The sequence below is a fragment of the Aristolochia californica genome, unplaced genomic scaffold (genome assembly GCF_029961685.1).
Source record: "Aristolochia californica isolate CCGP_79_NKW_82.1479 unplaced genomic scaffold, dmAriCali1.0.hap1 SCAF_2, whole genome shotgun sequence".
In the NCBI taxonomy this organism is placed as follows: Eukaryota; Viridiplantae; Streptophyta; class Magnoliopsida; order Piperales; family Aristolochiaceae; genus Aristolochia; species Aristolochia californica.
Window position 1 is genome coordinate 46,218,620 of NW_027181881.1, and position 20,549 is coordinate 46,239,168.

Sequence of the window (20,549 nt, forward strand, 5' to 3'; positions counted from 1 at the left end):
GGGAGTTACTTCGTTCCCCAGATGGTTGGTGGGAGGAAATTACTCCTTGACCGACCTCTCGTCCAGCCATCCTGGGCATTGAAGGGAGTCCTCAGGAGGAGAGTTTGTAATTGGACTTATGTTCCTAGATCAGCAAATAGTGCTGCTAATGCTCTTGCCAGAGAGGGGGTTACTCTCCAATCCCTCATGTAAGAGGCCCCTTCCTTGATGTTTTTATTTGCCTTTTGGGTTTAATGAAATGTGCTCTTTCAAACAAAAAATGATAAAGGTTGACGCATACGACCATTCCAGCCGAACCTAGAGGTTGAGGTTCTCCTAGGAGAGGAATATTAGCAACCCATTGTTAGTAGTAGTTGGCCCAAGGGTAATTTAGTTATTTAATATGTAAAGTTAGAATGGAGAATTTAGGTTTAAGTAGGTTAAGGGATATTAGATAGATAGTTTAAGGGTAGTTTAGTTCAGGATGAGTAATATGCAGAAGTTAGGGTTAAGAGCTATAATCTCTATTTAAGAAGTTGAAGTGGACATGTAAAAGAAGATTGAAACCCTGACGAAACTGATTTTCATCCTTGTTTTCCTCTCTAAGTTGGTGTTTCTCACTCTCTCCTTCCTTCTCTCTTCCCTTTTACACCAAAAACCTAAATTCTGCTCATCTTCTTTGAAATGTTTTAACAACCCCTTACACCTGAACTACAAAAAATTCTTGAATAAGGGAGCCTAATAGTATGATTTTTTTTATTTTTTTTTGTCATTGAATGAAAAAAAAAAGGAGTTTCTTTAAAGCTTGACTGTGAATCTTTAGATTTAATAAGCGAAATTTGTTTTTGAGACAAAACAAATGTCTGTCTGTCACATTTATGTAAAGGTTTAGTGAAGCACACATCCGTGTGGACACATTGAACAAAATGTTGTTTTTTGCCGAGTTCTTACTAGAAATGAAGTCTGTAACTTCAGTGGACCCTGGCCTTACAGAAACTATTTGCAATTTTTTTTATTTTCTATGTTGCTTCATCTGATATCTTGGTGAATGTTTGTGTTATTCTGTTTACAGCGTTGGGATCCCATATCACCTCAACAACGTCATGGCAATTCAGTAGTTGAAGTGTACAGGATTATCGAAGAGGTATGTACATAATCTAGACTGTGTTTTTACGAGTTAGTGGATCATAAAATTTGGTGAATTTATTTTTGAGTCACTATGAAAAAAGTGTTTCATATGAAATTAAATCACTTGGTTCAATTGCTTGTCTTGTCTTACTGGAAACTGATTTATTAGATTGTCTTTCTACACAGATGGAAGTTTAGAATGCTTGCATCTGGAAACCAGGCATCTTACAATTTAAATCTCGCCAAATAGTAATTCTAATATTAGCTTATGCGAAAAGGAACTGGAAATATTGTAGTACAAGGAAGTAAAATCAACTTCCACATTTCTGGTTTCGACTTTTTCTCACTTCCCTCCCTTCTCTTCTGCTGTCAGGTTCAGCTACAGCTCTGCTAGGCTTGGTTTATTGCCCTTCCTATTACTACTTCTTCACCCCCACCTCTTGTCGTTCTCATTCTCGTTCTCGTTCCCTTCCTTCTGGACACCACCAAATTTGATGGTGGCATTGTTGAGTCCTGCTGCCCAAGAACCTGTGGTGGCGACCTGAAGAGATGGCTGTCCCTCTTCTTCTTGTTTTTGCTTGTTGTCAGTAGAAGGATTGTTAAGATCTGAAACAGCCTCTGGCCAGCTTATAGCCCCTGGTTGCAGCTCTTTTCTTCTTTTCCCTCCCCTTTTCTCTCGTGTAAACCATTTTTCATAATAATTCAAAAAAGGGTTAAATTTAAGGAGAGAATTGGACCTTAGAAAGAAAAGCATTAATAGGAAAAAATATCTTTGCATTGAGCCAGAACCCTGGATTCCAAAGACTTTATTTAGGCTTGCCTAACCTGTGGATCCATGAACTGTTGAAATGAATCATTGATTTTTTTGTATTCAGAATTATATGTTCTAAATTACATTCTAGCAATAAAATTCTAGAAAATTTATGCTATTATAGAATTCTAGAAAATTTGTATTAGTAGAAAATTCTAAAACACTATGACCTCCTAAATGTGTAACATTTTTTGTCCTAGCATTTCTATTAGTCATTCATCGTTTGGGGTCCCCCTCCTTGAGTCTGTTTCCTTTGTCTTCAGGCTTAATGAAATGCACCCTTTCTCAAAAAAAAAAAAAAAAGAAGAGCATTTCTATTAGTCATCATCTTCATCGCTGTTGTTGTTGTTTCAACTTTATCGTGGAAATGCCTTGACCCAACTCTATTGGGGTTGGATAAATGAATCTTTCTCCATTCAGCTCAACCATTAATTATGCTGCTAGTTTGTCATATCTCATGTTTTCCTTCACTAATTTCATTTATGTCATTTTTATCATTATATTTTGGTTATTTTCATGCAAGTACGAATAGTATGACTTAAAGATTCAGCTACAAATACTAAAACTCTCACTCATAATTGTTGTGTTTGACAATAGGCCAGTGCAGTTGTCATTTCCTGTAATAATGCTTGTTTAGAAGGGCCAACTAAAAGAGCATAAAAACTGAAGGGCAGACAATAACCATACAACTGTTCTTTTCTCCTTAACCATTTCATCATATTTTTGGAAAACAAAATGCTTCTCTAGATAGGTGCTTCAACAACAAAAAGTAAGATAAATGGATAATAAATAGGTTTGTTTTGGTGTCTTTGTAGTTTGCATAAGTTGTCATCATCATCAAAGCCCTATTCTAACTAGGTTGCAGTCAGTAAAATGATACCCTTCTATTTGGCTATTATTTGCTAGATCCATTGTTATATCACTGTTAGTCAAGAATTTCATCAACTCTTTGTCCATGTCATTTTTTGTCTTTCTCCATTTCTCATTGGCCTGTGATTCAATTTTATAGTCATGGTCATTGGTGTAATTTTATCGATTGTGCCATTAGTTGCTAGGCTGTCAACAGCTTCTGGGAACCTACTTTGCCCACTCTGAGGCCTTGTCTTTGTTGTAGCCGATGTTGAGAAACTAATTTTCTCATGTTAAGGCCTTGAATCTTTGTTGAATCGCTGCAGTGGTATCTCTCTCTTTCTGTCTGCCTGTCTGTCTGTCTCTCATGGACGCTGTCTTGCTGTCTGTCTCCATGTGAGAAAAATATTTCATTAAGAAGTGTAGGCATAGCTCTAAAAAAAAAAAGAGTAAAGTCTAATGTGAAAAAAAAAAAGAGCCAAAAAATCAACAAAATATTTAAGATAAATAGATGCAATTTTCTACAAAAATGTTTTGTAGTGGAATCATAGCTTAGGAATCAACAAAGTGTTTGGCATCACAAGGAGTTTGAGTCCAATAGATGGTCAAACTTTTTGATACTTCACAACCTCATCACAGGTAGGAAGCACCCTGGAGAACTGTTCTTCTCAGAATTCCAGACAATGATGACTAGGGAATCACATTTGATGATCAAGGACTCAGTGAAGCTGAGCTTGAACAAACCTGATGGCAGGAGAGATAATTGGGTGAAACTTCCATCTTGCATCAAATGGAGAAACCCACAGTTCTCTAGTCTTCCTTATCTTTTGAGTTGTGGAGTTGGCTAAATTCATGAAATTACTTGTAACAAGGCCTGGTAGAGATATTCTCGCTTCAATTCAGTAACACATTCCAATAGCACCCATGGACCGTGGTTAAAGCAACCTTCCAAAGGACTGTTCTGATTTACAAACGGGTTAAAGGCTTATTACTCCAAGAAATTAGAGAAGAAAATTGGGAAGTTTTGGAGTTTTTTCTAGAAAGAATAGGTGGAGAATTCGCTTTTCTCTTTTATAAAATGTTTGAAGTCTCTCTCTCCAGCCTTGTGCTTCATTATTTCACCCTACAGTAACCTAATCATTCTCTTGAGTGCAACCTTCTTATGATGAGTGATCCATTTCTTCTAAAAAAAGAGAAAAGAGAAAAAAATCGATAGGCTGGAGAGAGCCTCCAAATGTTTTAAGAGTAGGTTCTTCTCAACTGGTGGATTGAGTCGTCAGCTCAATGGTCTTATTGGAGACTCTCCTTATGTGAGGTCTAGGGTTTGAATCCTATTGGTGATGTACCTTGGGTTGTGTCTAACCAGCATCAGCAAAAAAGAAAAAAAAAACTGCTACATGTGTAGGCTCATATTTTTTTTGAAATGATAAGCTCATATTATTTGTCAAGAAAAAGTTCCTATTTTCTATTGATTGTTTATCCTTAGGTACTATTTTGAAGATATAAATTATTGTTGAAGTTTATGTTTATGCTTAGTGTCCTTGGAGTATTGTGTTTAGAAATGATGCACTGAATTCAGTTATTTTCCTTCTTGCAGACTGTTGATCAATTTTTTGGTCTAAAAGTGCCTATGAGGCCAGGAGAGTTAAGTTCCCTTTTGCGTGGTCTTGACAATGCATTTCAGGTCTACACACATCATGTTGTTGAGAAATTAGGTGAGTTTCTCCTTCCCTACACAATTTCCTTGAGCATCTATTTCCTGTCTTGATGCAAAAGTTCAGTTGGTGATCAGGCATTTAATTTTGTGCCCAATGTGGTCTTCCATGTATTAAATAGTGTGGTGTTTACTTGATCTTGATTTTGTAGCGAGATATTGTTACTCACTTTGCACTCTTTCCCTGCAGTAAGCAAAGAAGATTTGATACCACCTGTGCCTATTCTTACGAGATACAAGAAGGAACATGGAATTAAAGCTTTTGTAAAGAAAGAAATTACTGAACAAAGGTTGCCTGATGAGAGAAGGTCTACCCAACTTAGTGGGCTGTCAACACCCAATCTCTGTGTCAGACTTAACACTCTCTATGTGAGTTTATTCACTTTATCTTGTTTGGTCCTTTTGATGAAAGTTCCATTACCAATATGAATAACTCCATTAATATTTTAGATTTTAACTCCAGATTGTTGCTCCAACTTGACGATACTTAACTCCAGATTTAAACTCCTAGATCATCAAACTCTCTTGCTGATTCACTAGCTAAGCATTCCAGCAATCCCTTGTTGTTAAGGGTGTGCTCCTTTGATTGTATTCTGGTTTTGTTTGGTTAAAATAAAATCATCACTCTTTCAAAAAAAATAAAAAATAAACATAAGTACTTATTCACGTGTTTTTATGAGTTTTCTTTCATAATTATCTCCTTATTCCATCTCCAGTAAGATTTTTTCTATTGGTTCATTACTTTCTTTTTTGATGGAGTATATATATGCATTATTTTCGTGCTTTCTATCCTTGACATCTAATTGGGAGGATATATGGCTCAGCTTTACGTGATGAAATTATGAATGTGCAAAGCAACTGCTCCATTAGAATATACCCTAGTTGTGTTGAAATGATTCATAAGAAGGCACTATAGGATTTTCTTCTCTTTCTGTTACTACCTCTTCCTTTGGCTCCTTTCCACCCTTTTCCCCTTTTCTCATGGTATTCACTTTCTTATATGCAAATGTACATTTATCTATCGTCCTCTTGGCTGCATTTTGGTTGTATGGACTGATCACTTCCCCCTTTCTGCTCTGCATCTTGTTATTTTTTTTAAAAAAAAATTTTGGTGTTACATTTCTTGAGGAATTGGTTTCATAACAATACCTTTTTGATAATTCCTCTTGTTAAATTAGTCTTCTACTTACAGTATGCAGTTAGTCAACTGAATGTCCTGGAAGATAGCATCTGGGATAGATGGACAAAGAAAAAGGCTCTTGAAAATCCTAATATGAGTACTTCTCTAAACCTGTAATTCATTTTCTTACAAGTCTTAATGTAGTCTGTCTTCGTTCTCACAGCTATACTGCTTTGTGCTTAATTCAGCTATAACAATCAGGAAATGGTATATCTACTTTTCCCTAAAGCTATATTTTCTTATTTGTATCTCTAGAAAAAGTGTTGGACAATAAATCTAGAAGCTTTGGATCTCATCAGCAGAAAGAAGGATTTGAGATTAGTAGAAAAGACATCAATGCAGCTATTGATCAAATTTGTGATTTCATTGGTAAACTATCTGGAATTGAATATGTTCATGCATCTAGTGCCTACTGGAAGAAGAGGGTCTTATTACTTTTTATTTATATCTTTTGAAATTTGCAGGAACCAAAATAATCTTTTGGGATCTAAGGGAGCCATTCATAGATAACCTGTACAAGCCTAGTGTTTCTCAATCAAGACTTGAGATGCTTGTTGATGTACTTGACATGGTACGTTTTATTTTATTTGTATGCAGTACTTCAATTGCTGCACTTAGAAAAGAGATTTTTTTTTATTTTTTTTGAATGAAGATGTATAAACTATTAAAAGAGGGAGAAAGTATACAAACCTAACAAAAAGGGTCTTCCTCCACAACAAGGTGTTGGAGTGAAACGCCCAACTTAGCCTGAGTGTCTGCCAAATGATTGGCAGACCTAGGGATGTGCTTCCAATTACAGTTCAGAAAAGAAATTAATTTACATATATAAAAAAACATATCCCAATGCTGCCAGGGAGGAGGGGTTACGGAAAAGAGATAATATTTTGATTGTACCCCTCCTTTCCTTGTTCTAATACATTAGGCCAGTGTGCATCACTATAAGGAGCAATAAATTTTGAAACTTTCTTCTTTAAATTATTCTTGATACTTTTTTTAATAAATTAGGGATAAGAGAACAGAAACAAAGCAGAGAAGAGCACCACACTCTGCAATAAAGGGCAATTGGAGTATTTTGGTCATTCTTGGTCATTTTGAAATATCCCTAGGGTTTTGGGTCTCTATTTAAACTCATAATGTTTGGAAATTATCATCATTGAATGAAGTTGAAAATTTTCTTCCCCAAACTCTTCTCTTCTTTCTTCCCTCCTTGCTCTCGGCTCCCTACTTCCATTATTCTTTCTTTCTTCCTCCCTTCTTCCTCTTCTCCTTCTATTTTCTCTCTTCTCCCTAACGACAGCAGCACACCACCAGCGTCCCACATTAGATATAAAGTCAACAAAAAAAGATGACATAGGGATCAGCCAACAATAAGTCTCCATTTCCTTGGGATATTTTTCCATTAGAAGTAGTTTGCTTGGAATATGCAATGGAAGAAATGGGCATTTGCTAATCTATCTTTAAAAAAAAAAGGAACATGATGATACAATAAAAGATGCTATTGATGACCTTATATGGTGGACTGGTGGGGGAACTATCTCTATTGAACGGGTAGAGTATTTTCAAGGACAGGCTCCAAGCTCAGCTATTGTGGAAGGAGAAGAAGCCCACCCTTCCCCCCCACAGCCTGTGGAGATTGCAGAATTTTTTCCGTGAAATTTTTTATCTTGTTAATAATGTGATTGTTTGGTCTCATGTTTTGAGGTCAACAACTTGTCTTGTTGACTCCCTTGTCAAAGAGGGGGTTCCTCTCCAGTCTCACATTGTAAGGGACGCTCCCCGTCTGTTTTGTAACTTTGCCTTCAGGCTTTTAATGCAATGTGCCCTTTCTAAAAAAAGAAAAATAAAAGATGCTATAACTACCAAATAATGTTGTTGTGGATAATTTAGGGTGAGAGACTGGTAAGGACAAAGAAAGGAGAAGGAAAAGATGAGAGATGAAAAGAAACAAGAAAAAAAGATCTGATTGGGACCATCTAGATTCATCCCTTTCATTTATAGTGCATAAAATAATACATGCGATGCACTGTCCTTTGCATACACAGTTTAGATCACTAGAATATAAGTCTAGAATGGTTAACTAGTCACACTTTTCTTTTCCTAACTGTAATATTTCTCTGGGTCTTAATTTCTTTGGCCTTGGTCTGTTCTGGATCTTTGGTGGCCTCTTGTAGTAGTTGTGTTTTATTTTAATAAAATTTGCACATTCTTGAAAAAAAAAAGTTCTCTCCGCCATCTTTTCTCCACATTGAATGGGCTAGTGGAACAAGAAAATCAGTATAAATTGCTCTTCCATCTTGCGAGCTTCTATCTGTTATGGATGATAGCTGCTACATTTGACCAAGCTGACAAAGATGATTCCTCATGTGGTTGCTGATTATTTGGTAGAAGTTGGACTTCTTTAGAGTGAGTCTAAGTGCTCCAGCTGCTGATTTTGTGTAAAATTTCTTCATCTATCTGCCAAGACACCCCTTAACAGTTTGTGAGCATATACAACTGGAAAAATCATACTTGTCTCATGTTTGTTTATATTATAAAATTAATCATGTTATTAAGGATTAACAGTTTGTGAGCATATACAACTGGAAAAATCATACTTGTCTCATGTTTGTTTATATTATAAAATTAATCATGTTATTAAGGAGCGCTGCCTCAATTTCATTTAATCTGTGCTGAAATATGATTAGCCAAGCTTCTATTTTTTTTTTGCCTTGTCATTTCATATTTAAGTGGAACTTTATCTCATTCATAATTGCGTTCCTCTCTGCAGGAGCTGAATCAGCTCTGTGATGTCATTGTGATGTCACTAAGGGATCGAGTGGTGACAGGTCTCCTCCAGGCATCATTGGTCTGTGCTTCCTCCAATAACTCATAGAGCACCTTTTACTTTTGTCTCTTCTCTCTAAAAAGGATTTGCTTATGGTTGTTGTTGCTACATAGGATGGATTACAGCGTGTACTCTTAGATGGGGGACCCTCAAGGGTATTCTTCTCTAGCGATGCTAAATTATTTGAAGAAGATCTAGAAATATTAAAGGTATGTTCCTTAGCGTACCCTTTTTGCTTGCTAGTATGTCTGGAATCCAGTTGCTGAACTTCTTTAGAGAGAGAATATTGATAATGAGTTTCTTGTATTTGGACTTTGGATCTGTTTTATAATTGGAATGCTATGCATCCTCAGCAAATCACTTAACAGCATGGACTTAATTAGTGGCACCTTGAATATTTGGGGTTTATTCTTCAGGTATTTCTGTTATTGGCTTGACAGTAGCTAATTTGCTTGCCGTTAGGGTGAACTTCCAGCCCCTTTAATTCTTCAATGTTATTGTTTTAGTTAATTGTTTATTTCAGGTATTTTATTTTCTCTCTTTTTGGAAAGGTGGCCGAGTCTAGGTTTCTTGGTTCAACTAAAAAAATCCGGTGGTTGAACTAAAGGTGCTAAGGAGGGTCAAGGCTACCAAACAGTTTATTTCAATTTCAAGAGGCTATGAATCAATCATGATTCTTAGACCTTTGATCTAAAATTCTGATATTGGCACTAGGCTATGGTTTGCAATTGGTGAAATTTTGCTGATAAGTGACTTTTGTTTTGAATTTTTTTTCTATACTCTTTTGGAAAGAAAGCCTTTTGGCCTTCCCTTCATATTCTGAGTTCTATAGGAAAATTGCATTTTTGCATAGTTTGTCATTCCCCTCCATGTGCCATTAAGATGAGTGGTCTGACAGTCTGCCTTCTTAATGTATGCGTGGCAGGAATTTTTTATATCAGGGGGACAGGGGCTTCCTCGAGGAACGGTTGAGAACTTAGTAGCTCGTATTAGGCCTGTTGTTACTCTACATGGTTACGAGGTTGGTTCTTTTGTCCTTACATGCAAGATGCAAACTGAATTCTTTGTTCTTTATACTTCCCCACAAAAAGAATGCTCTATTCCCAGTGGAACTAAATTTTTCCTGGCATTTGAGGTGGGGTAGTCACTAATTGCTGTCCGGTGTAATCTTGATGCTTTTGATTTAGCGGTTGGGGTTGTCATCAATCACAGAATTAATTAGAACATGAACATCAATGGGAAAGTTCTTTCTTTTCTGTCTTAAGAAAGGATGAATAAAACCGGTGAAACTTTCCCCTCAGTTTGTTATTATTTGGTTTATAATCCTTGCACTCTATGATTTTTCAGTATAGGGGCTATATAGTAAAAGAGTTGTTCCTGGTTTTGTCATTGTCTCGTTGAATTTTTAAAAAACAGTATCCATGAAGTTATACTCGTTAAAGTTTAGAGATACCTAATATCATGTTTAAGTTTCTGTTGCTTTATCTATTTGATAAATGGAAATTCTTACCATTTTTGCAGACCCGTGAGCTGATTGACGACCTGAGATCTTCTAGTGTGTCGGGAAATAGAAGCAGTCTAGGTGATACCGAAATCCTTCTAAGAATTTTATGCCATAGAAGTGACTCTGAGGCCGGTCAGTTCCTTAAGAAACAATATAAACTACCCAGATCAGCTGCATAGAGTGGAACGAAGAAAAAATTATAGTGCTAGTTGATAGCCCTTGATTTTTGCGAATGTAAAATTATGTGTATGTAGTAATAAGCTTTTTATGCTTTTCCTAATTTATAAAATTGAATGCATTCATGTTTCATCAATTTTTTCGTTTTTTTTTCATGTTTGCTGGAAAAATTCTTAACTGGGTAACACGGCAGTACGAAAAATGTCTAGGTAAATTTCATGGGATTTCAAATATTCTCATTCACTCTTGTTACTGGAAGGACTGACATACAAGTAGATGATGTTTATTGCATTCTGAGTCTAATATTGGCGAACAACACGTACACAAACACCAATGGATTCGTTGTTGGATCATTGACTCTTCATGAGTTTCTTTCTTTTTTTTTACTTTGCAACTGTTTAGAAGGCTTAATTACTTGAAATACGACAATAAAAATATTCTTGCTGTTGGGTTTGGTCCTCCGTTATACGGAGGGACGTGATCTAATGCAAAAAATCATTTGGTGCCAAACCTGTGAAATGTTATTTTAACTATCAACGACTATTTTAGTCGTCTGATAAATAATTAATAGGAACTAATATTCATTTCAATGTAGGCTATTAAACGAGATCTTATACTATGTGCTGGTGTATAAAGAATAGATTGGCCTGAAACCCTGTAACTTTACAAATTATTTTGATACAATCGCAAAGGTATAGTTTTGTGTGATATTCTGGGAATATTCAAACAATAATGCAAGATTAAAATAATAGGAATTTTACAATGTGGAAAGCAAAGAAAAGAAGGCCTACTATAGTGAATGAGCCCATGATTGTTGGACCAGCACAGGCCTGCTGGATTATCTGTAAAGTTCCGTTTGGCATAAATTAAGTTTCCACTCTTTGACGCACAGGCACCGAGCGGCCTAGTGGGAGGCTACTGGAGACTACAGATTTCCGGGAAGGTCCTATTCGCTGGCTTCTCGGCGCTGTGACTTCTCCGTCGATGGCTTCTGCTGGAGGTAACACACTTGTCGAATGGCATCAGAGACCTCCGAATCCAAAAAATCCGGTCGTATTCTTCGACTTGACGATTGGAACTATACCCGCGGGAAGAATCAAAATGGAGCTCTTCGCTGACATCGCGCCCAAAACTGCTGAAAATTTTAGGTATTTTCGTTTTCGTTTTGTTCAGCAAACCTAGTCCAAAAATATTTAAAATGGAGAGACAATATAGGTGCTGTGAAAAAAGGAAAATTTTGAAGTAATATCTTAAGTGTTTGTTTCTTGTTTTCTTTCAGAACTTCGAATGTTTTATCGGTCACCGATAAAGCTATGACATTTTATACTAATTTGTTTCTTGAGTACAGTTAGATTCTCGAGTACTGATTTTGCTTTTACGTCGCGAGGTTTTGAAGTAAAGGAACTAAGTTTTTGCTTGAATTGATTTTTTTTTTTTTTTTTTGAATGAAGATGTATTAGATTTGATTTATTTTTTAATTATACGTATTAACAGTCTTATGTGGAAAGAGCCCAATATTGGCTTCAGAAGTTCATAACAGTAATTGCACTATTGTGTGCATCGTATGCAATTTAGTGAGCAAGGTAGTCTCGACCGAGTAATCAGCTACCTTGTGCTGAAGATGGATGGCAAAGAGTGTCTTATACAGCTCTTATGGATCCAATCCAGTTAGTCTCATACCCTAATTTAGTTCAATCCAACCTTTCCATCCGGATCACACTGGTTGGAAACTCCAAAGTTCCGATTAAACTCTTAAAGAAAATGGTTGTGCAAGGGGAAAGTTCAGTTGGGATTCGCTGTCAACTGGACAATCTTCAAGCTCTATATTATATTTAAACTACTGACTTTCACTACAAGAACCTCCTGAAGTATGGTCATGGAAACTGTTTTCCCATTTTCTTTGCTTCAAGGACTATTTTATATGTCATTCTATTTTAAAGGATTGCTTGTTCTTTAGGTTCAGTTTAGCTATGAATAATACTTTTCAAATGGTATTCTCTTAAGCAGAATATTCATTTATTATCTTCGCTTAATTGTCTGTCTATTGTGTTGCAGACAATTCTGCACTGGGGAATACAGGTGAGTCGTTCAAGTAGAACAAATTTGAATGTCACAATCTGTGTGTAGTTTAATGATGATTTTGTATTTGTGATACAGGAAGGCTGGAATACCAATTGGGTACAAAGGTTGCCAGTTTCATAGGGTGATTAAGGATTTTATGGTTCAAGCCGGTGATTTTGTTAAGGTAGCTGTCTCCCCATGATATTTTATTTTTATTTTTATTTTATTTTTCTTCTTTTTGAAAATGTGCCCCTTGATTTTTTTTTAGTATATGTAGAATTTGACGTGTACTATCTTAACTTTTGCCAAATGAAGGAGAGTCTCAATTTTTTCTCTTAGTGTTGATGTGCTGTCTCAGACTCTGTTGTTCCAACTTATGATATTTCATTCTAAAGTGACAACAAGCTAAAATTGTCCAGCACTACAGGAGGTAATCAGTTATAAAGTTTGACATTGTTTATTCTTGTAATTATTCCTCATTTTCAGGGTGATGGCAGTGGATGTGTCTCCATCTATGGAAGCAAGTTCGAGGATGAAAACTTTGTAGCAAAGCATACTGGTCCTGGTTTGTTGTCAATGGTATATACGATAACATGCTTGACAGAGTGGGTATTTTAGCACCAAGACCAAGCACTGAATGTTTCCTTGCTTTCCTGTTCAGCTTATGCAGATTGAGTTCTGTTCTGTTAGGCAGTTTGTACTTTTTAAAGCTGTACTGAAGAGTATGATAGCTTGTTCTGCTAATTGTTAGTGGTTAATAATATCTACTTAAGATGAGTGTTAAACTGAGCATTTAGTTTTAAGAGTTAAAAACCAATTGAAGATTCAACCTCGTCTTAGTCTGTTGATATATCCAAAGAGAAGGACTAAGTGAAACATGAATAGTAGAAATCTTGGTACTGGCTTATCAAACCTATCATTGTTATTTGGTCCCACTGAAGACCAGTGAAAGTCATCTAATCTTTTCTTTGTTGATTTCTTTGTAGGCAAATAGTGGAGCAAACACTAACGGGTGTCAGGTATATGTCATCAGAGAATGTCTTGAACCATGTCTGTTTCAAGCGTTCTTATACCAACTTTGAACATTTGGGTTTTTCAAAGAACAATTCTTTGTTATTTTGTTAATATATACATCCTTTTTTTTTTAAAAAAAAAGAACAATTCTGAGCTCCTTCTCTATGTTTTTAAGAAAAACTTCCTTATTTCATAGCTAAATCTGAGAGTTTGTTCATATTACATTGCAGTTTTTCATCACATGCTCTAAATGCGACTGGCTTGACAATAAGCATGTTGTCTTCGGGGTAAGATTTTGAGATTGTTATCAAATCATTTTACTGATCCTGTTGATAAGATGTGTTCAACAGTTCTACTTGCTCGGAACAGACAGATGAACTGTGGCACCGACATCCATTTGAGGTCAAAATGATTTCACTCGCCATTCAGAAAATTAAAAAAATGGATGGCTTAACACATTTATGGTATTTCAAGTGGTCTGTCATTTTATTTTATTTTTGTATTTAATTTGTTCATTTTTTCTTATAATGTAATTGCGTTGCAGAGAGTGCTTGGTGAAGGCCTGTTGGTGGTCCGAAAGATTGAAAACGTAGCTGCTGGACCTAACAATCGGCCAAAACTTGTTTGTGTAATTGCCGAATGCGGAGAAATATAACCACCCAATTTGGAATGTGTAAATGGTGTCCTAGTTTCTATGGACCTAAATATGAACTAGCAACCCTTCAGCCTTCATTAAGCTTGTCTGCATCCGAGTACTCCGAACATAACCGGTTGTCAATTTTACAATCAAGTATCGTTCCTATCTGAGCAGCTGGAGCATACGGCAATCTCGATGGAACTAGACTTGACTGATCTTCATTGGAGCGTGGTAGTGGTAGTCCAATGCTGAGTTTTATCCCACCTCGTAGTTGAAGGGGACAAAAGCTGTGATTCTTCAAAGAAAAGCATAGCATATAATAATAGCCATTCCCACCAAAGAATATCTTTGTGACCATGGATGACAGAATATGGTCAGGAGGTAAGAATCAAAAAACCCCTTTGTTCCTTCAATGTCCCCTCTCATGTGCTGCCTCCAAAAGAGCACTAATGCTTGCCTTGCACTCTCATCATTGGATTGGCTCACTTTGGCTTTGCAGGTTTGGTGCCAGCAATGCTGCAGATTTTTGGACATCACAACCACTAATGTACAGCACTAGCCCCAGAATGGCCCCACCGCAACAAATGGATGGTCCCACCGGACCCACAAACTCATTCTTGAGATCATCACCTCCTACCCACCGACCAGTTAAAACTCATTTTCTGAAGTCGGATAATCAAAATAACTGTTCAATTAGCAGCAACACTGTTCCACAGTTAGATAATCACAATCACAACTAACCCCGTTAGAGACCGCAGAGATTATTACTCTTTATCGGTTGTCAGAAAACAAGCCTTGGGTTAACGTCGGAAAGGCAGACTCATCGGAGGACAAGGGCACTGTGAACATGAAGTCTGCTCTGAGTGACTTCCTCTTGCCGCGTCCTTTCTGTTCTGTTGTTCTCCGTGACTCCAGCAAGAAATTTATTCCGAATCCTCTTCGTTATTTCAATCCTTCCAGCATTTGATCCAATCCTTCCGTTCTCTTTGTTGTTTTCGAGCTTCTGGAAAACCTTTTCCGAAAGGTGAGCTACACTGCCATCGCTTCTTTAACCAGTGGACAACGGTAGAAGTCGCCGGTAACGGTCAAGATTCCCACTAGGACAACTCGCGGTCGTTGCGTTACGTGTCACGAAGTGGGTCCCACTTGAGCCGAGGCCGTCGGAGACTAAGATTTGGAGTAGGCTGGCACTGGATGTTTCGCACGGGGGTAAATGACGCGTGCGGACCACGTGAGAGGATATCACGTGGCCGTCACTTTCTATAGTTTTTTAATTTTAATCATAAACCTCACTAATATCTGACGTTCCCTCTCAAAACTGCATCCTCTTTCTAATTAAACCCGCCTAAAACCTCCTTTAGTGTGCTTCCATAAAGTCCTTGGGTTCGCTTCCTCCTTCAATTTCAGCACTCTCCGTCGCTGCAACAGAAAAGTTCGCAATTCCATTCCCATTTCTGATTTCTCTCCTCCTCTCGTGATTCTTTTTAGGGTTTTGAATTTTTTCATGTTTCTGCGTTGATTAGAAAGAAGAGCTCGACTGGTCGGATCACATGGCCGAAGCTCCTACCCCCGCGTCTTCTGAGGCTGCCAGACTGACCGTTCTAACCCCGTCGTCGTCCTTTAAATCACGAAAGAAAGGTTCATTGATCGCTCGTGCCGGTTCTGAAGTCGACGATCTTATTAATCTCTTGCACGGCTCTGATCCTGTCAAGGTCGAGCTTAATCGACTCGAAAATGAGGTTCGAGGTCAGACATTGTCGTATCGCTGCTCGTTTAATTCCTTCTTATTTTCAATTATTTTCCAGTTTTGATTCTACTAATGCTTCCGGTTCTACTGTTTCCTTGTCTAATGAGAGGATGCGGGTGTGTCCAGGAATTTGGATTCTTTTGGCCTGTTTTTCTCTTTTTCTTTTGTAACTTAGTCGTATTTCGGCCTAAAAGTCGCTTTCATCGCCTTCGCATTATTGCTATGGTAGTATCTTTTTAAGTTTGTCCGTGTCTATCGACCTCGTTTCTCTTGTCCGATTTCTATTTTTATTTTTCCCTCTTTGCTCTGTATATTTCGTTTTATTGGGAAATGGGACAATTGTGTGTAGTCTCTCGAATATTTGTAGCGATAGCGTATGTGTTTCGTCATAAGAGTCTTTGCGTTTCTCTTCTTTTTTTTTAAATAAAAAATATATTATACATTGAACGATTGAAGGGAATGTTTAGTATAAATTTATGGAAGAGTATTAGATAATTGACCTCTCTACTCTCTCAATGTTTTGTTTTATTTTCTATGCATTGTAAAATTAATTCTTCTTATCTTTCAGGTGTAGAGATCTGATATTACTGCTTCATTTTAGTCCTATAATGCTTCGATGATCGTATGAAAAAAGAATATTTCAATATCCAAAAGTCTACTTAAATTGGTGGATAATGGACGTCAAAGATTTGTTCTTAAATTTTCTTCCTATTAAAAGTTTGAAACTAAAGAGAAGGGCCTTACTCGTTTAGGAGGTTTCATTAAAAAAAATACTGAAAGTCAACTGTCCCTGTCGTTCTATGTTTCTAAAATGGTCAAGATCTCTGGTTACTTTATGCAATTCCTGTAGTTTGGTTAACGTGAATCTCTGTGACTGCTGGTTCTTGATGTTATTTCTGATATAAATTATTGTTTATATGTTACTTTGTAGATAAGGACAGAGAGTTGGGAGAAGCACAAGCAGAAATAAAGGCATTGAGGTTTTCAGAACGCCTCAAAGAAAAAGCTGTTGAAGAGGTAAGTTATATAAATCTGTAATAATATATTCAGGTTAAGGAAGAATCTCATTTTTTTAATTATTTGTTTGGTTTAGGTATTTAAATTTGAGCCCTTTTGTACCAGAATATTACTGCTTTCTCAGTAAGGCAAACCCTCTGGCATTGTGTAAATTATCGTGGAACTTACAAAGTCTTCATATTTCTGATGTCTTGCTAGTTAAGTGCTGAGCTGAAAAAAGTTGATGAAAAGCTGAAGGCCACTGAAGTTCTTTTAGAGAACAGAGTAAGAACCTGTGCCCCTTCATTCCTTCATGAAGCTATTTCTCTTGCACAAGATTATTAATCTTTTGTGCTCTTTCTATTCTAGAACCTTGAGATAAAGAAGATAAATGATGAGAAAAAAGCAGCTTTGGCTGCTCAATTTGCAGCAGAGGCAACCCTTAGGAGAGTTCATGCAGCACAAAGGGATGATGACATGCCTCCTATTGAGGCCATCATTGCACCTTTAGAGGCAGAGCTCAAGCTGGCCCGGTTGGAGGTATATTTGCATGTTTAGTGCTTTTTGAAGCTTTAAAATGTAATGTTTGGATTTATTCTGGACGGATATGGCTGTCAAATTGATGGGCTACTTTTTCAGGCAGCCAAGTTACAGGATGATAACAGAGCTCTAGACCGCTTAACTAAATCAAAAGAAGCTGCCCTATTAGAAGCAGAGCGACAAGTTCAGATAGCTCTGGCAAAAGCTTCTTTGGTTGATGACCTGCAAAACAAGAATCAGGAGCTAATGAAGCAGATAGATATCTGCCAGGTACACCATGTGTCTACTTTTTCAGAAACTTGTGACTCTTAATATCTTGATGGCTATGCTCATTGGGCAGTATATAAACTGTTTGATGGCAAATTCTCAGGAGGAGAACAAATTCTTGGACAAAATGAATCGACAGAAAGTGGCAGAGGTTGAGAAGTTGATGCAAACTGTGCGTGAGCTTGAGGAAGCGGTTCTGGCGGGGGGTGCTGCTGCAAATGCAGTGCGCGATTACCAGCGGAAAGTGCAGGAGATGAATGTATTATTCAATCGTTGTCCACAGTTTTCTAGCAAATTTTTAACATGAAACAAAAACTAACTTTTTGTAACCTGTGATTGTCTTTAGCTTTCTTTTTCTAACTCTTAATCTTTTTTCTTAGTTAGAGAAGAGGACTGTTGATCGAGAACTAGCTCGTGCAAAAGTTAGTGCAAATCGGGTTGCTGTTGTAGTTGCTAATGAATGGAAAGATGCCAATGATAAAGTTATGCCTGTCAAGCAATGGCTTGAAGACAGGAGATTTCTGCAGGCAAACAATAGTTCTCTTAATGCTGTTTTACTTGTTTGTTGCTTCCTCTGCTGCTCTTATTTCAAAGCTGTTACTGTAGTTTTTTACTGTGTAGGGAGAAATGCAGCATTTACGAGATAAACTTGCAGTGGTTGAGCGTACTGCAAAATCAGAAGCCCAATTGAAAGTGAGATATTCTTCGTGTGGCTCTTTCATGTTTTATGCATGTTGTTGATTAAAGTTCTAGTTTCTCTAATATTTTTCCCCATTTGGATGATCTGGTATTTAGGAAAAATACCAGTTAAGACTCAAGGTTCTTGAAGAAAGCTTAAGAGCAACTCCATCTGTTAATGGTCGCTTTAGTTCAGAAGGAAGAAGTATAAGCAGCGGGCGTTTGCGCCGTCAGTCTGTTGGTGGAGTGGAGAATGTTTCCAAAATAACATCCAATGGTGTTTCGTCAAAGAGAAGATTGAGCTCCCCATTTAGATCTGTGTCCAACAGTGATAATGCAGTGCTAAGACATGCTAAGAGTTTGTCAGATTCATTTGATGGTGGTAGTAAATCGATTCACAGAAGTAGATCAAATGGAGTAGGATCCCCCAGTCCCCTAAACACTCCTAGTGATGGGTTAAAAAATAATGAGACAAATACCACCATGGATTCAGATGGTAAACCTAGTGAAAATCCGAGATGCAACCATGGGGATTGTATTTCCGGATTGTTGTATGATTTATTGCAGAAAGAGGTAATCTCTCTGAGGAAAGCTTGCCATGAGAAGGATCAAAGCCTTAAGGACAAGGATGATGCAGTTGAGGTAATTTTCCTTGTGATATCTGTGTTTTTGTTGTCTTTCAAATAAGTCAGTAAATTTGTTATGATTTGTAAACATTTGATCGTGAAGCAGATGTTAGCAAAGAAGGTTGAGACACTGAATAAAGCTATGGAGGTTGAGGGTAAAAAGATGCGAAGAGAAGTTGCTTCCATGGAAAAGGAAGTGGCTGCTATGCGTATTAGCAAAGAGCATGAGATGCGGCCACGGCGTTTTGTTTCTTCCAAGGGCCCAGTAAATGGTTCCCATGCACTTTCCGGGAGGTAACGCACAGTACAAAAAGTTGTTAGCCCGGTATAATTGCATTGCTTGTTTACATTTTGATGAAAAAGATTTTTCCAAAGTTTCAGGAACGCGCGGCATGCATAGCCGACCATAACATGTGACACCCCACCGTCTAGCCCTCACAAAAAGACTAAAATCACAGTGATGCCAAGGTTTAGTTGCTGGTTGCTATTTGACTCGTTGATGGTTGTTCGTGGGCGGCTGTTTTTCCTTCTGCCTGGAAGCTTTTCGTGTTGAAGGGACCGGCCAAGTCTGATTGTAAAGAGCGCTAACTTATACGTATGTATATTTCTTGTAATAATAGTTAAGTTTCCTTATATTCTTGCAATATCGACAAAATATATCGTATAAGGTTCTTTTGTTGGCTCGGTTCTTTTAAGAAACACCTCCTAGTATGTAACCCTGTTCTTGTCCCACCCCACGACAGTATTTGGTTTTTCGACCTATATCTCTCTACCTTTCGTACCTAGCTTACAATTTCGCCTATACTCCAACCCTGTTCTTGTCCCACCCCACGACAGGTTTGGTTTTTCAACCTATCTTCACCTTTCATATCTAGCTTACAATTTCGCCATTTCTCCAACCCTGTACTTGTCCCACCCCACGACAGGATTGGTTCTTCAACCTATCTTCACCTTTCATACCTAGCTTACAATTTCGCCTATACTACATTTCACGGTCGGTTTTTCAACTCTTACCCTCCAATTCTATCTACTATTGACCTGTCCCACGAAGGGGTTGATTTTAATCTTAGTTGTATTTAGTAGAACTTTATCTACCTTGCAATTCTCTCTACTATAGACCTATCCCACAATGGGTTGATTTTTAATCTTAGTTGTATTTACCTTAACAGTAGTTTTGAAAAAAAAAATCACAAAAACGAAGTAAATTTATCTGCCTTACATGGTGAAGTAAGCAAGCTCATCCTCGTATTTAGAGAAAACTGGGAAGGATGAGTTTCCCATGAAACAGGTCCTCCTGTCGTCACTAGTGGAAGTGGATTTCCTGCTGAGCATGGTGCAATAAACTATCCTGGACAGAAAGTATACTTAGTTCTAAGTAAAAGTTATTATCGGACCACAACAAATCCATTATTCCTTCCATTCGGTCTATAAGTCGTAAATGGGAAAGAAATATGAAACACACGAAAAATTACGAAACAATAAAAAATCCGTCCCAGAAAATTATACGTAAAGTTGCAAATCATTCATGAACTGCATTACTCTTTAGGCGGGGGAGGTGATCTAGGATTCTTCCCGTTACGCAGCTTTTCTTTTATTTCCTTCAGCCTACGAATCTCAGCTTCAATGCTCTCGTCAGGTTCGGTGGCGTTTGGATCTCGCGATCGTTCCAGGCCACTTAGAGTCCGATCGATGGCTTTAATCTGTTTCTTCCATCCACAGTAAATAACAATGAGATAGAGACCTTTCTGTGGGGAGAGAGAGGAAAGAGACAGAGACAGAGACCGACCTTTCTGTAAGGCCATCGTCGGATTCCAAAC

At 37.5% G+C, this 20,549-nt stretch overlaps 3 protein-coding genes across 6 annotated transcripts in view; all 3 read left to right on the forward strand.

Moving 5' to 3' along the window:
• LOC137955938 (protein unc-13 homolog) overlaps positions 1 to 10,298 on the forward strand; it is a 45,527-nt gene extending 35,229 nt beyond the window's left edge. For all 4 annotated transcript variants that reach the window (XM_068803170.1, XM_068803169.1, XM_068803167.1 and 1 more), the window contains 10 exons: positions 1,052 to 1,123; positions 4,365 to 4,482; positions 4,672 to 4,850; positions 5,674 to 5,758; positions 5,917 to 6,030; positions 6,126 to 6,232; positions 8,429 to 8,506; positions 8,599 to 8,694; positions 9,411 to 9,506; positions 10,007 to 10,298. In XM_068803170.1, the coding sequence (XP_068659271.1) occupies positions 1,052 to 1,123; positions 4,365 to 4,482; positions 4,672 to 4,850; positions 5,674 to 5,758; positions 5,917 to 6,030; positions 6,126 to 6,232; positions 8,429 to 8,506; positions 8,599 to 8,694; positions 9,411 to 9,506; positions 10,007 to 10,168 (1,107 nt within the window). In that variant the 3' untranslated portion in view covers positions 10,169 to 10,298. The remainder of the gene's footprint in view (positions 1 to 1,051; positions 1,124 to 4,364; positions 4,483 to 4,671; positions 4,851 to 5,673; positions 5,759 to 5,916; positions 6,031 to 6,125; positions 6,233 to 8,428; positions 8,507 to 8,598; positions 8,695 to 9,410; positions 9,507 to 10,006) is intronic.
• A 773-nt stretch (positions 10,299 to 11,071) lies between these two features.
• LOC137955292 (peptidyl-prolyl cis-trans isomerase CYP22-like) lies at positions 11,072 to 14,703 on the forward strand. Its single transcript, XM_068802164.1, has 8 exons — positions 11,072 to 11,314; positions 12,222 to 12,245; positions 12,324 to 12,411; positions 12,714 to 12,806; positions 13,214 to 13,246; positions 13,472 to 13,528; positions 13,786 to 14,259; positions 14,378 to 14,703. Exons 1-7 carry the CDS (start codon positions 11,151 to 11,153, stop codon positions 13,894 to 13,896), a joined length of 570 nt encoding a protein of 189 aa, XP_068658265.1. The 5' UTR covers positions 11,072 to 11,150; the 3' UTR covers positions 13,897 to 14,259; positions 14,378 to 14,703.
• Positions 14,704 to 15,258: 555 nt separating this feature from the next.
• On the forward strand, positions 15,259 to 19,378 carry LOC137955291 (microtubule-associated protein 70-2-like). Its single transcript, XM_068802163.1, has 11 exons — positions 15,259 to 15,624; positions 16,557 to 16,642; positions 16,841 to 16,906; positions 16,991 to 17,161; positions 17,261 to 17,431; positions 17,532 to 17,687; positions 17,809 to 17,955; positions 18,050 to 18,121; positions 18,224 to 18,748; positions 18,839 to 19,026; positions 19,108 to 19,378. The coding sequence occupies exons 1-11, from the start codon at positions 15,429 to 15,431 to the stop codon at positions 19,130 to 19,132; spliced, it is 1,803 nt and encodes a 600-aa protein (XP_068658264.1). The 5' UTR covers positions 15,259 to 15,428; the 3' UTR covers positions 19,133 to 19,378.
• Positions 19,379 to 20,549: the final 1,171 nt, after the last annotated feature.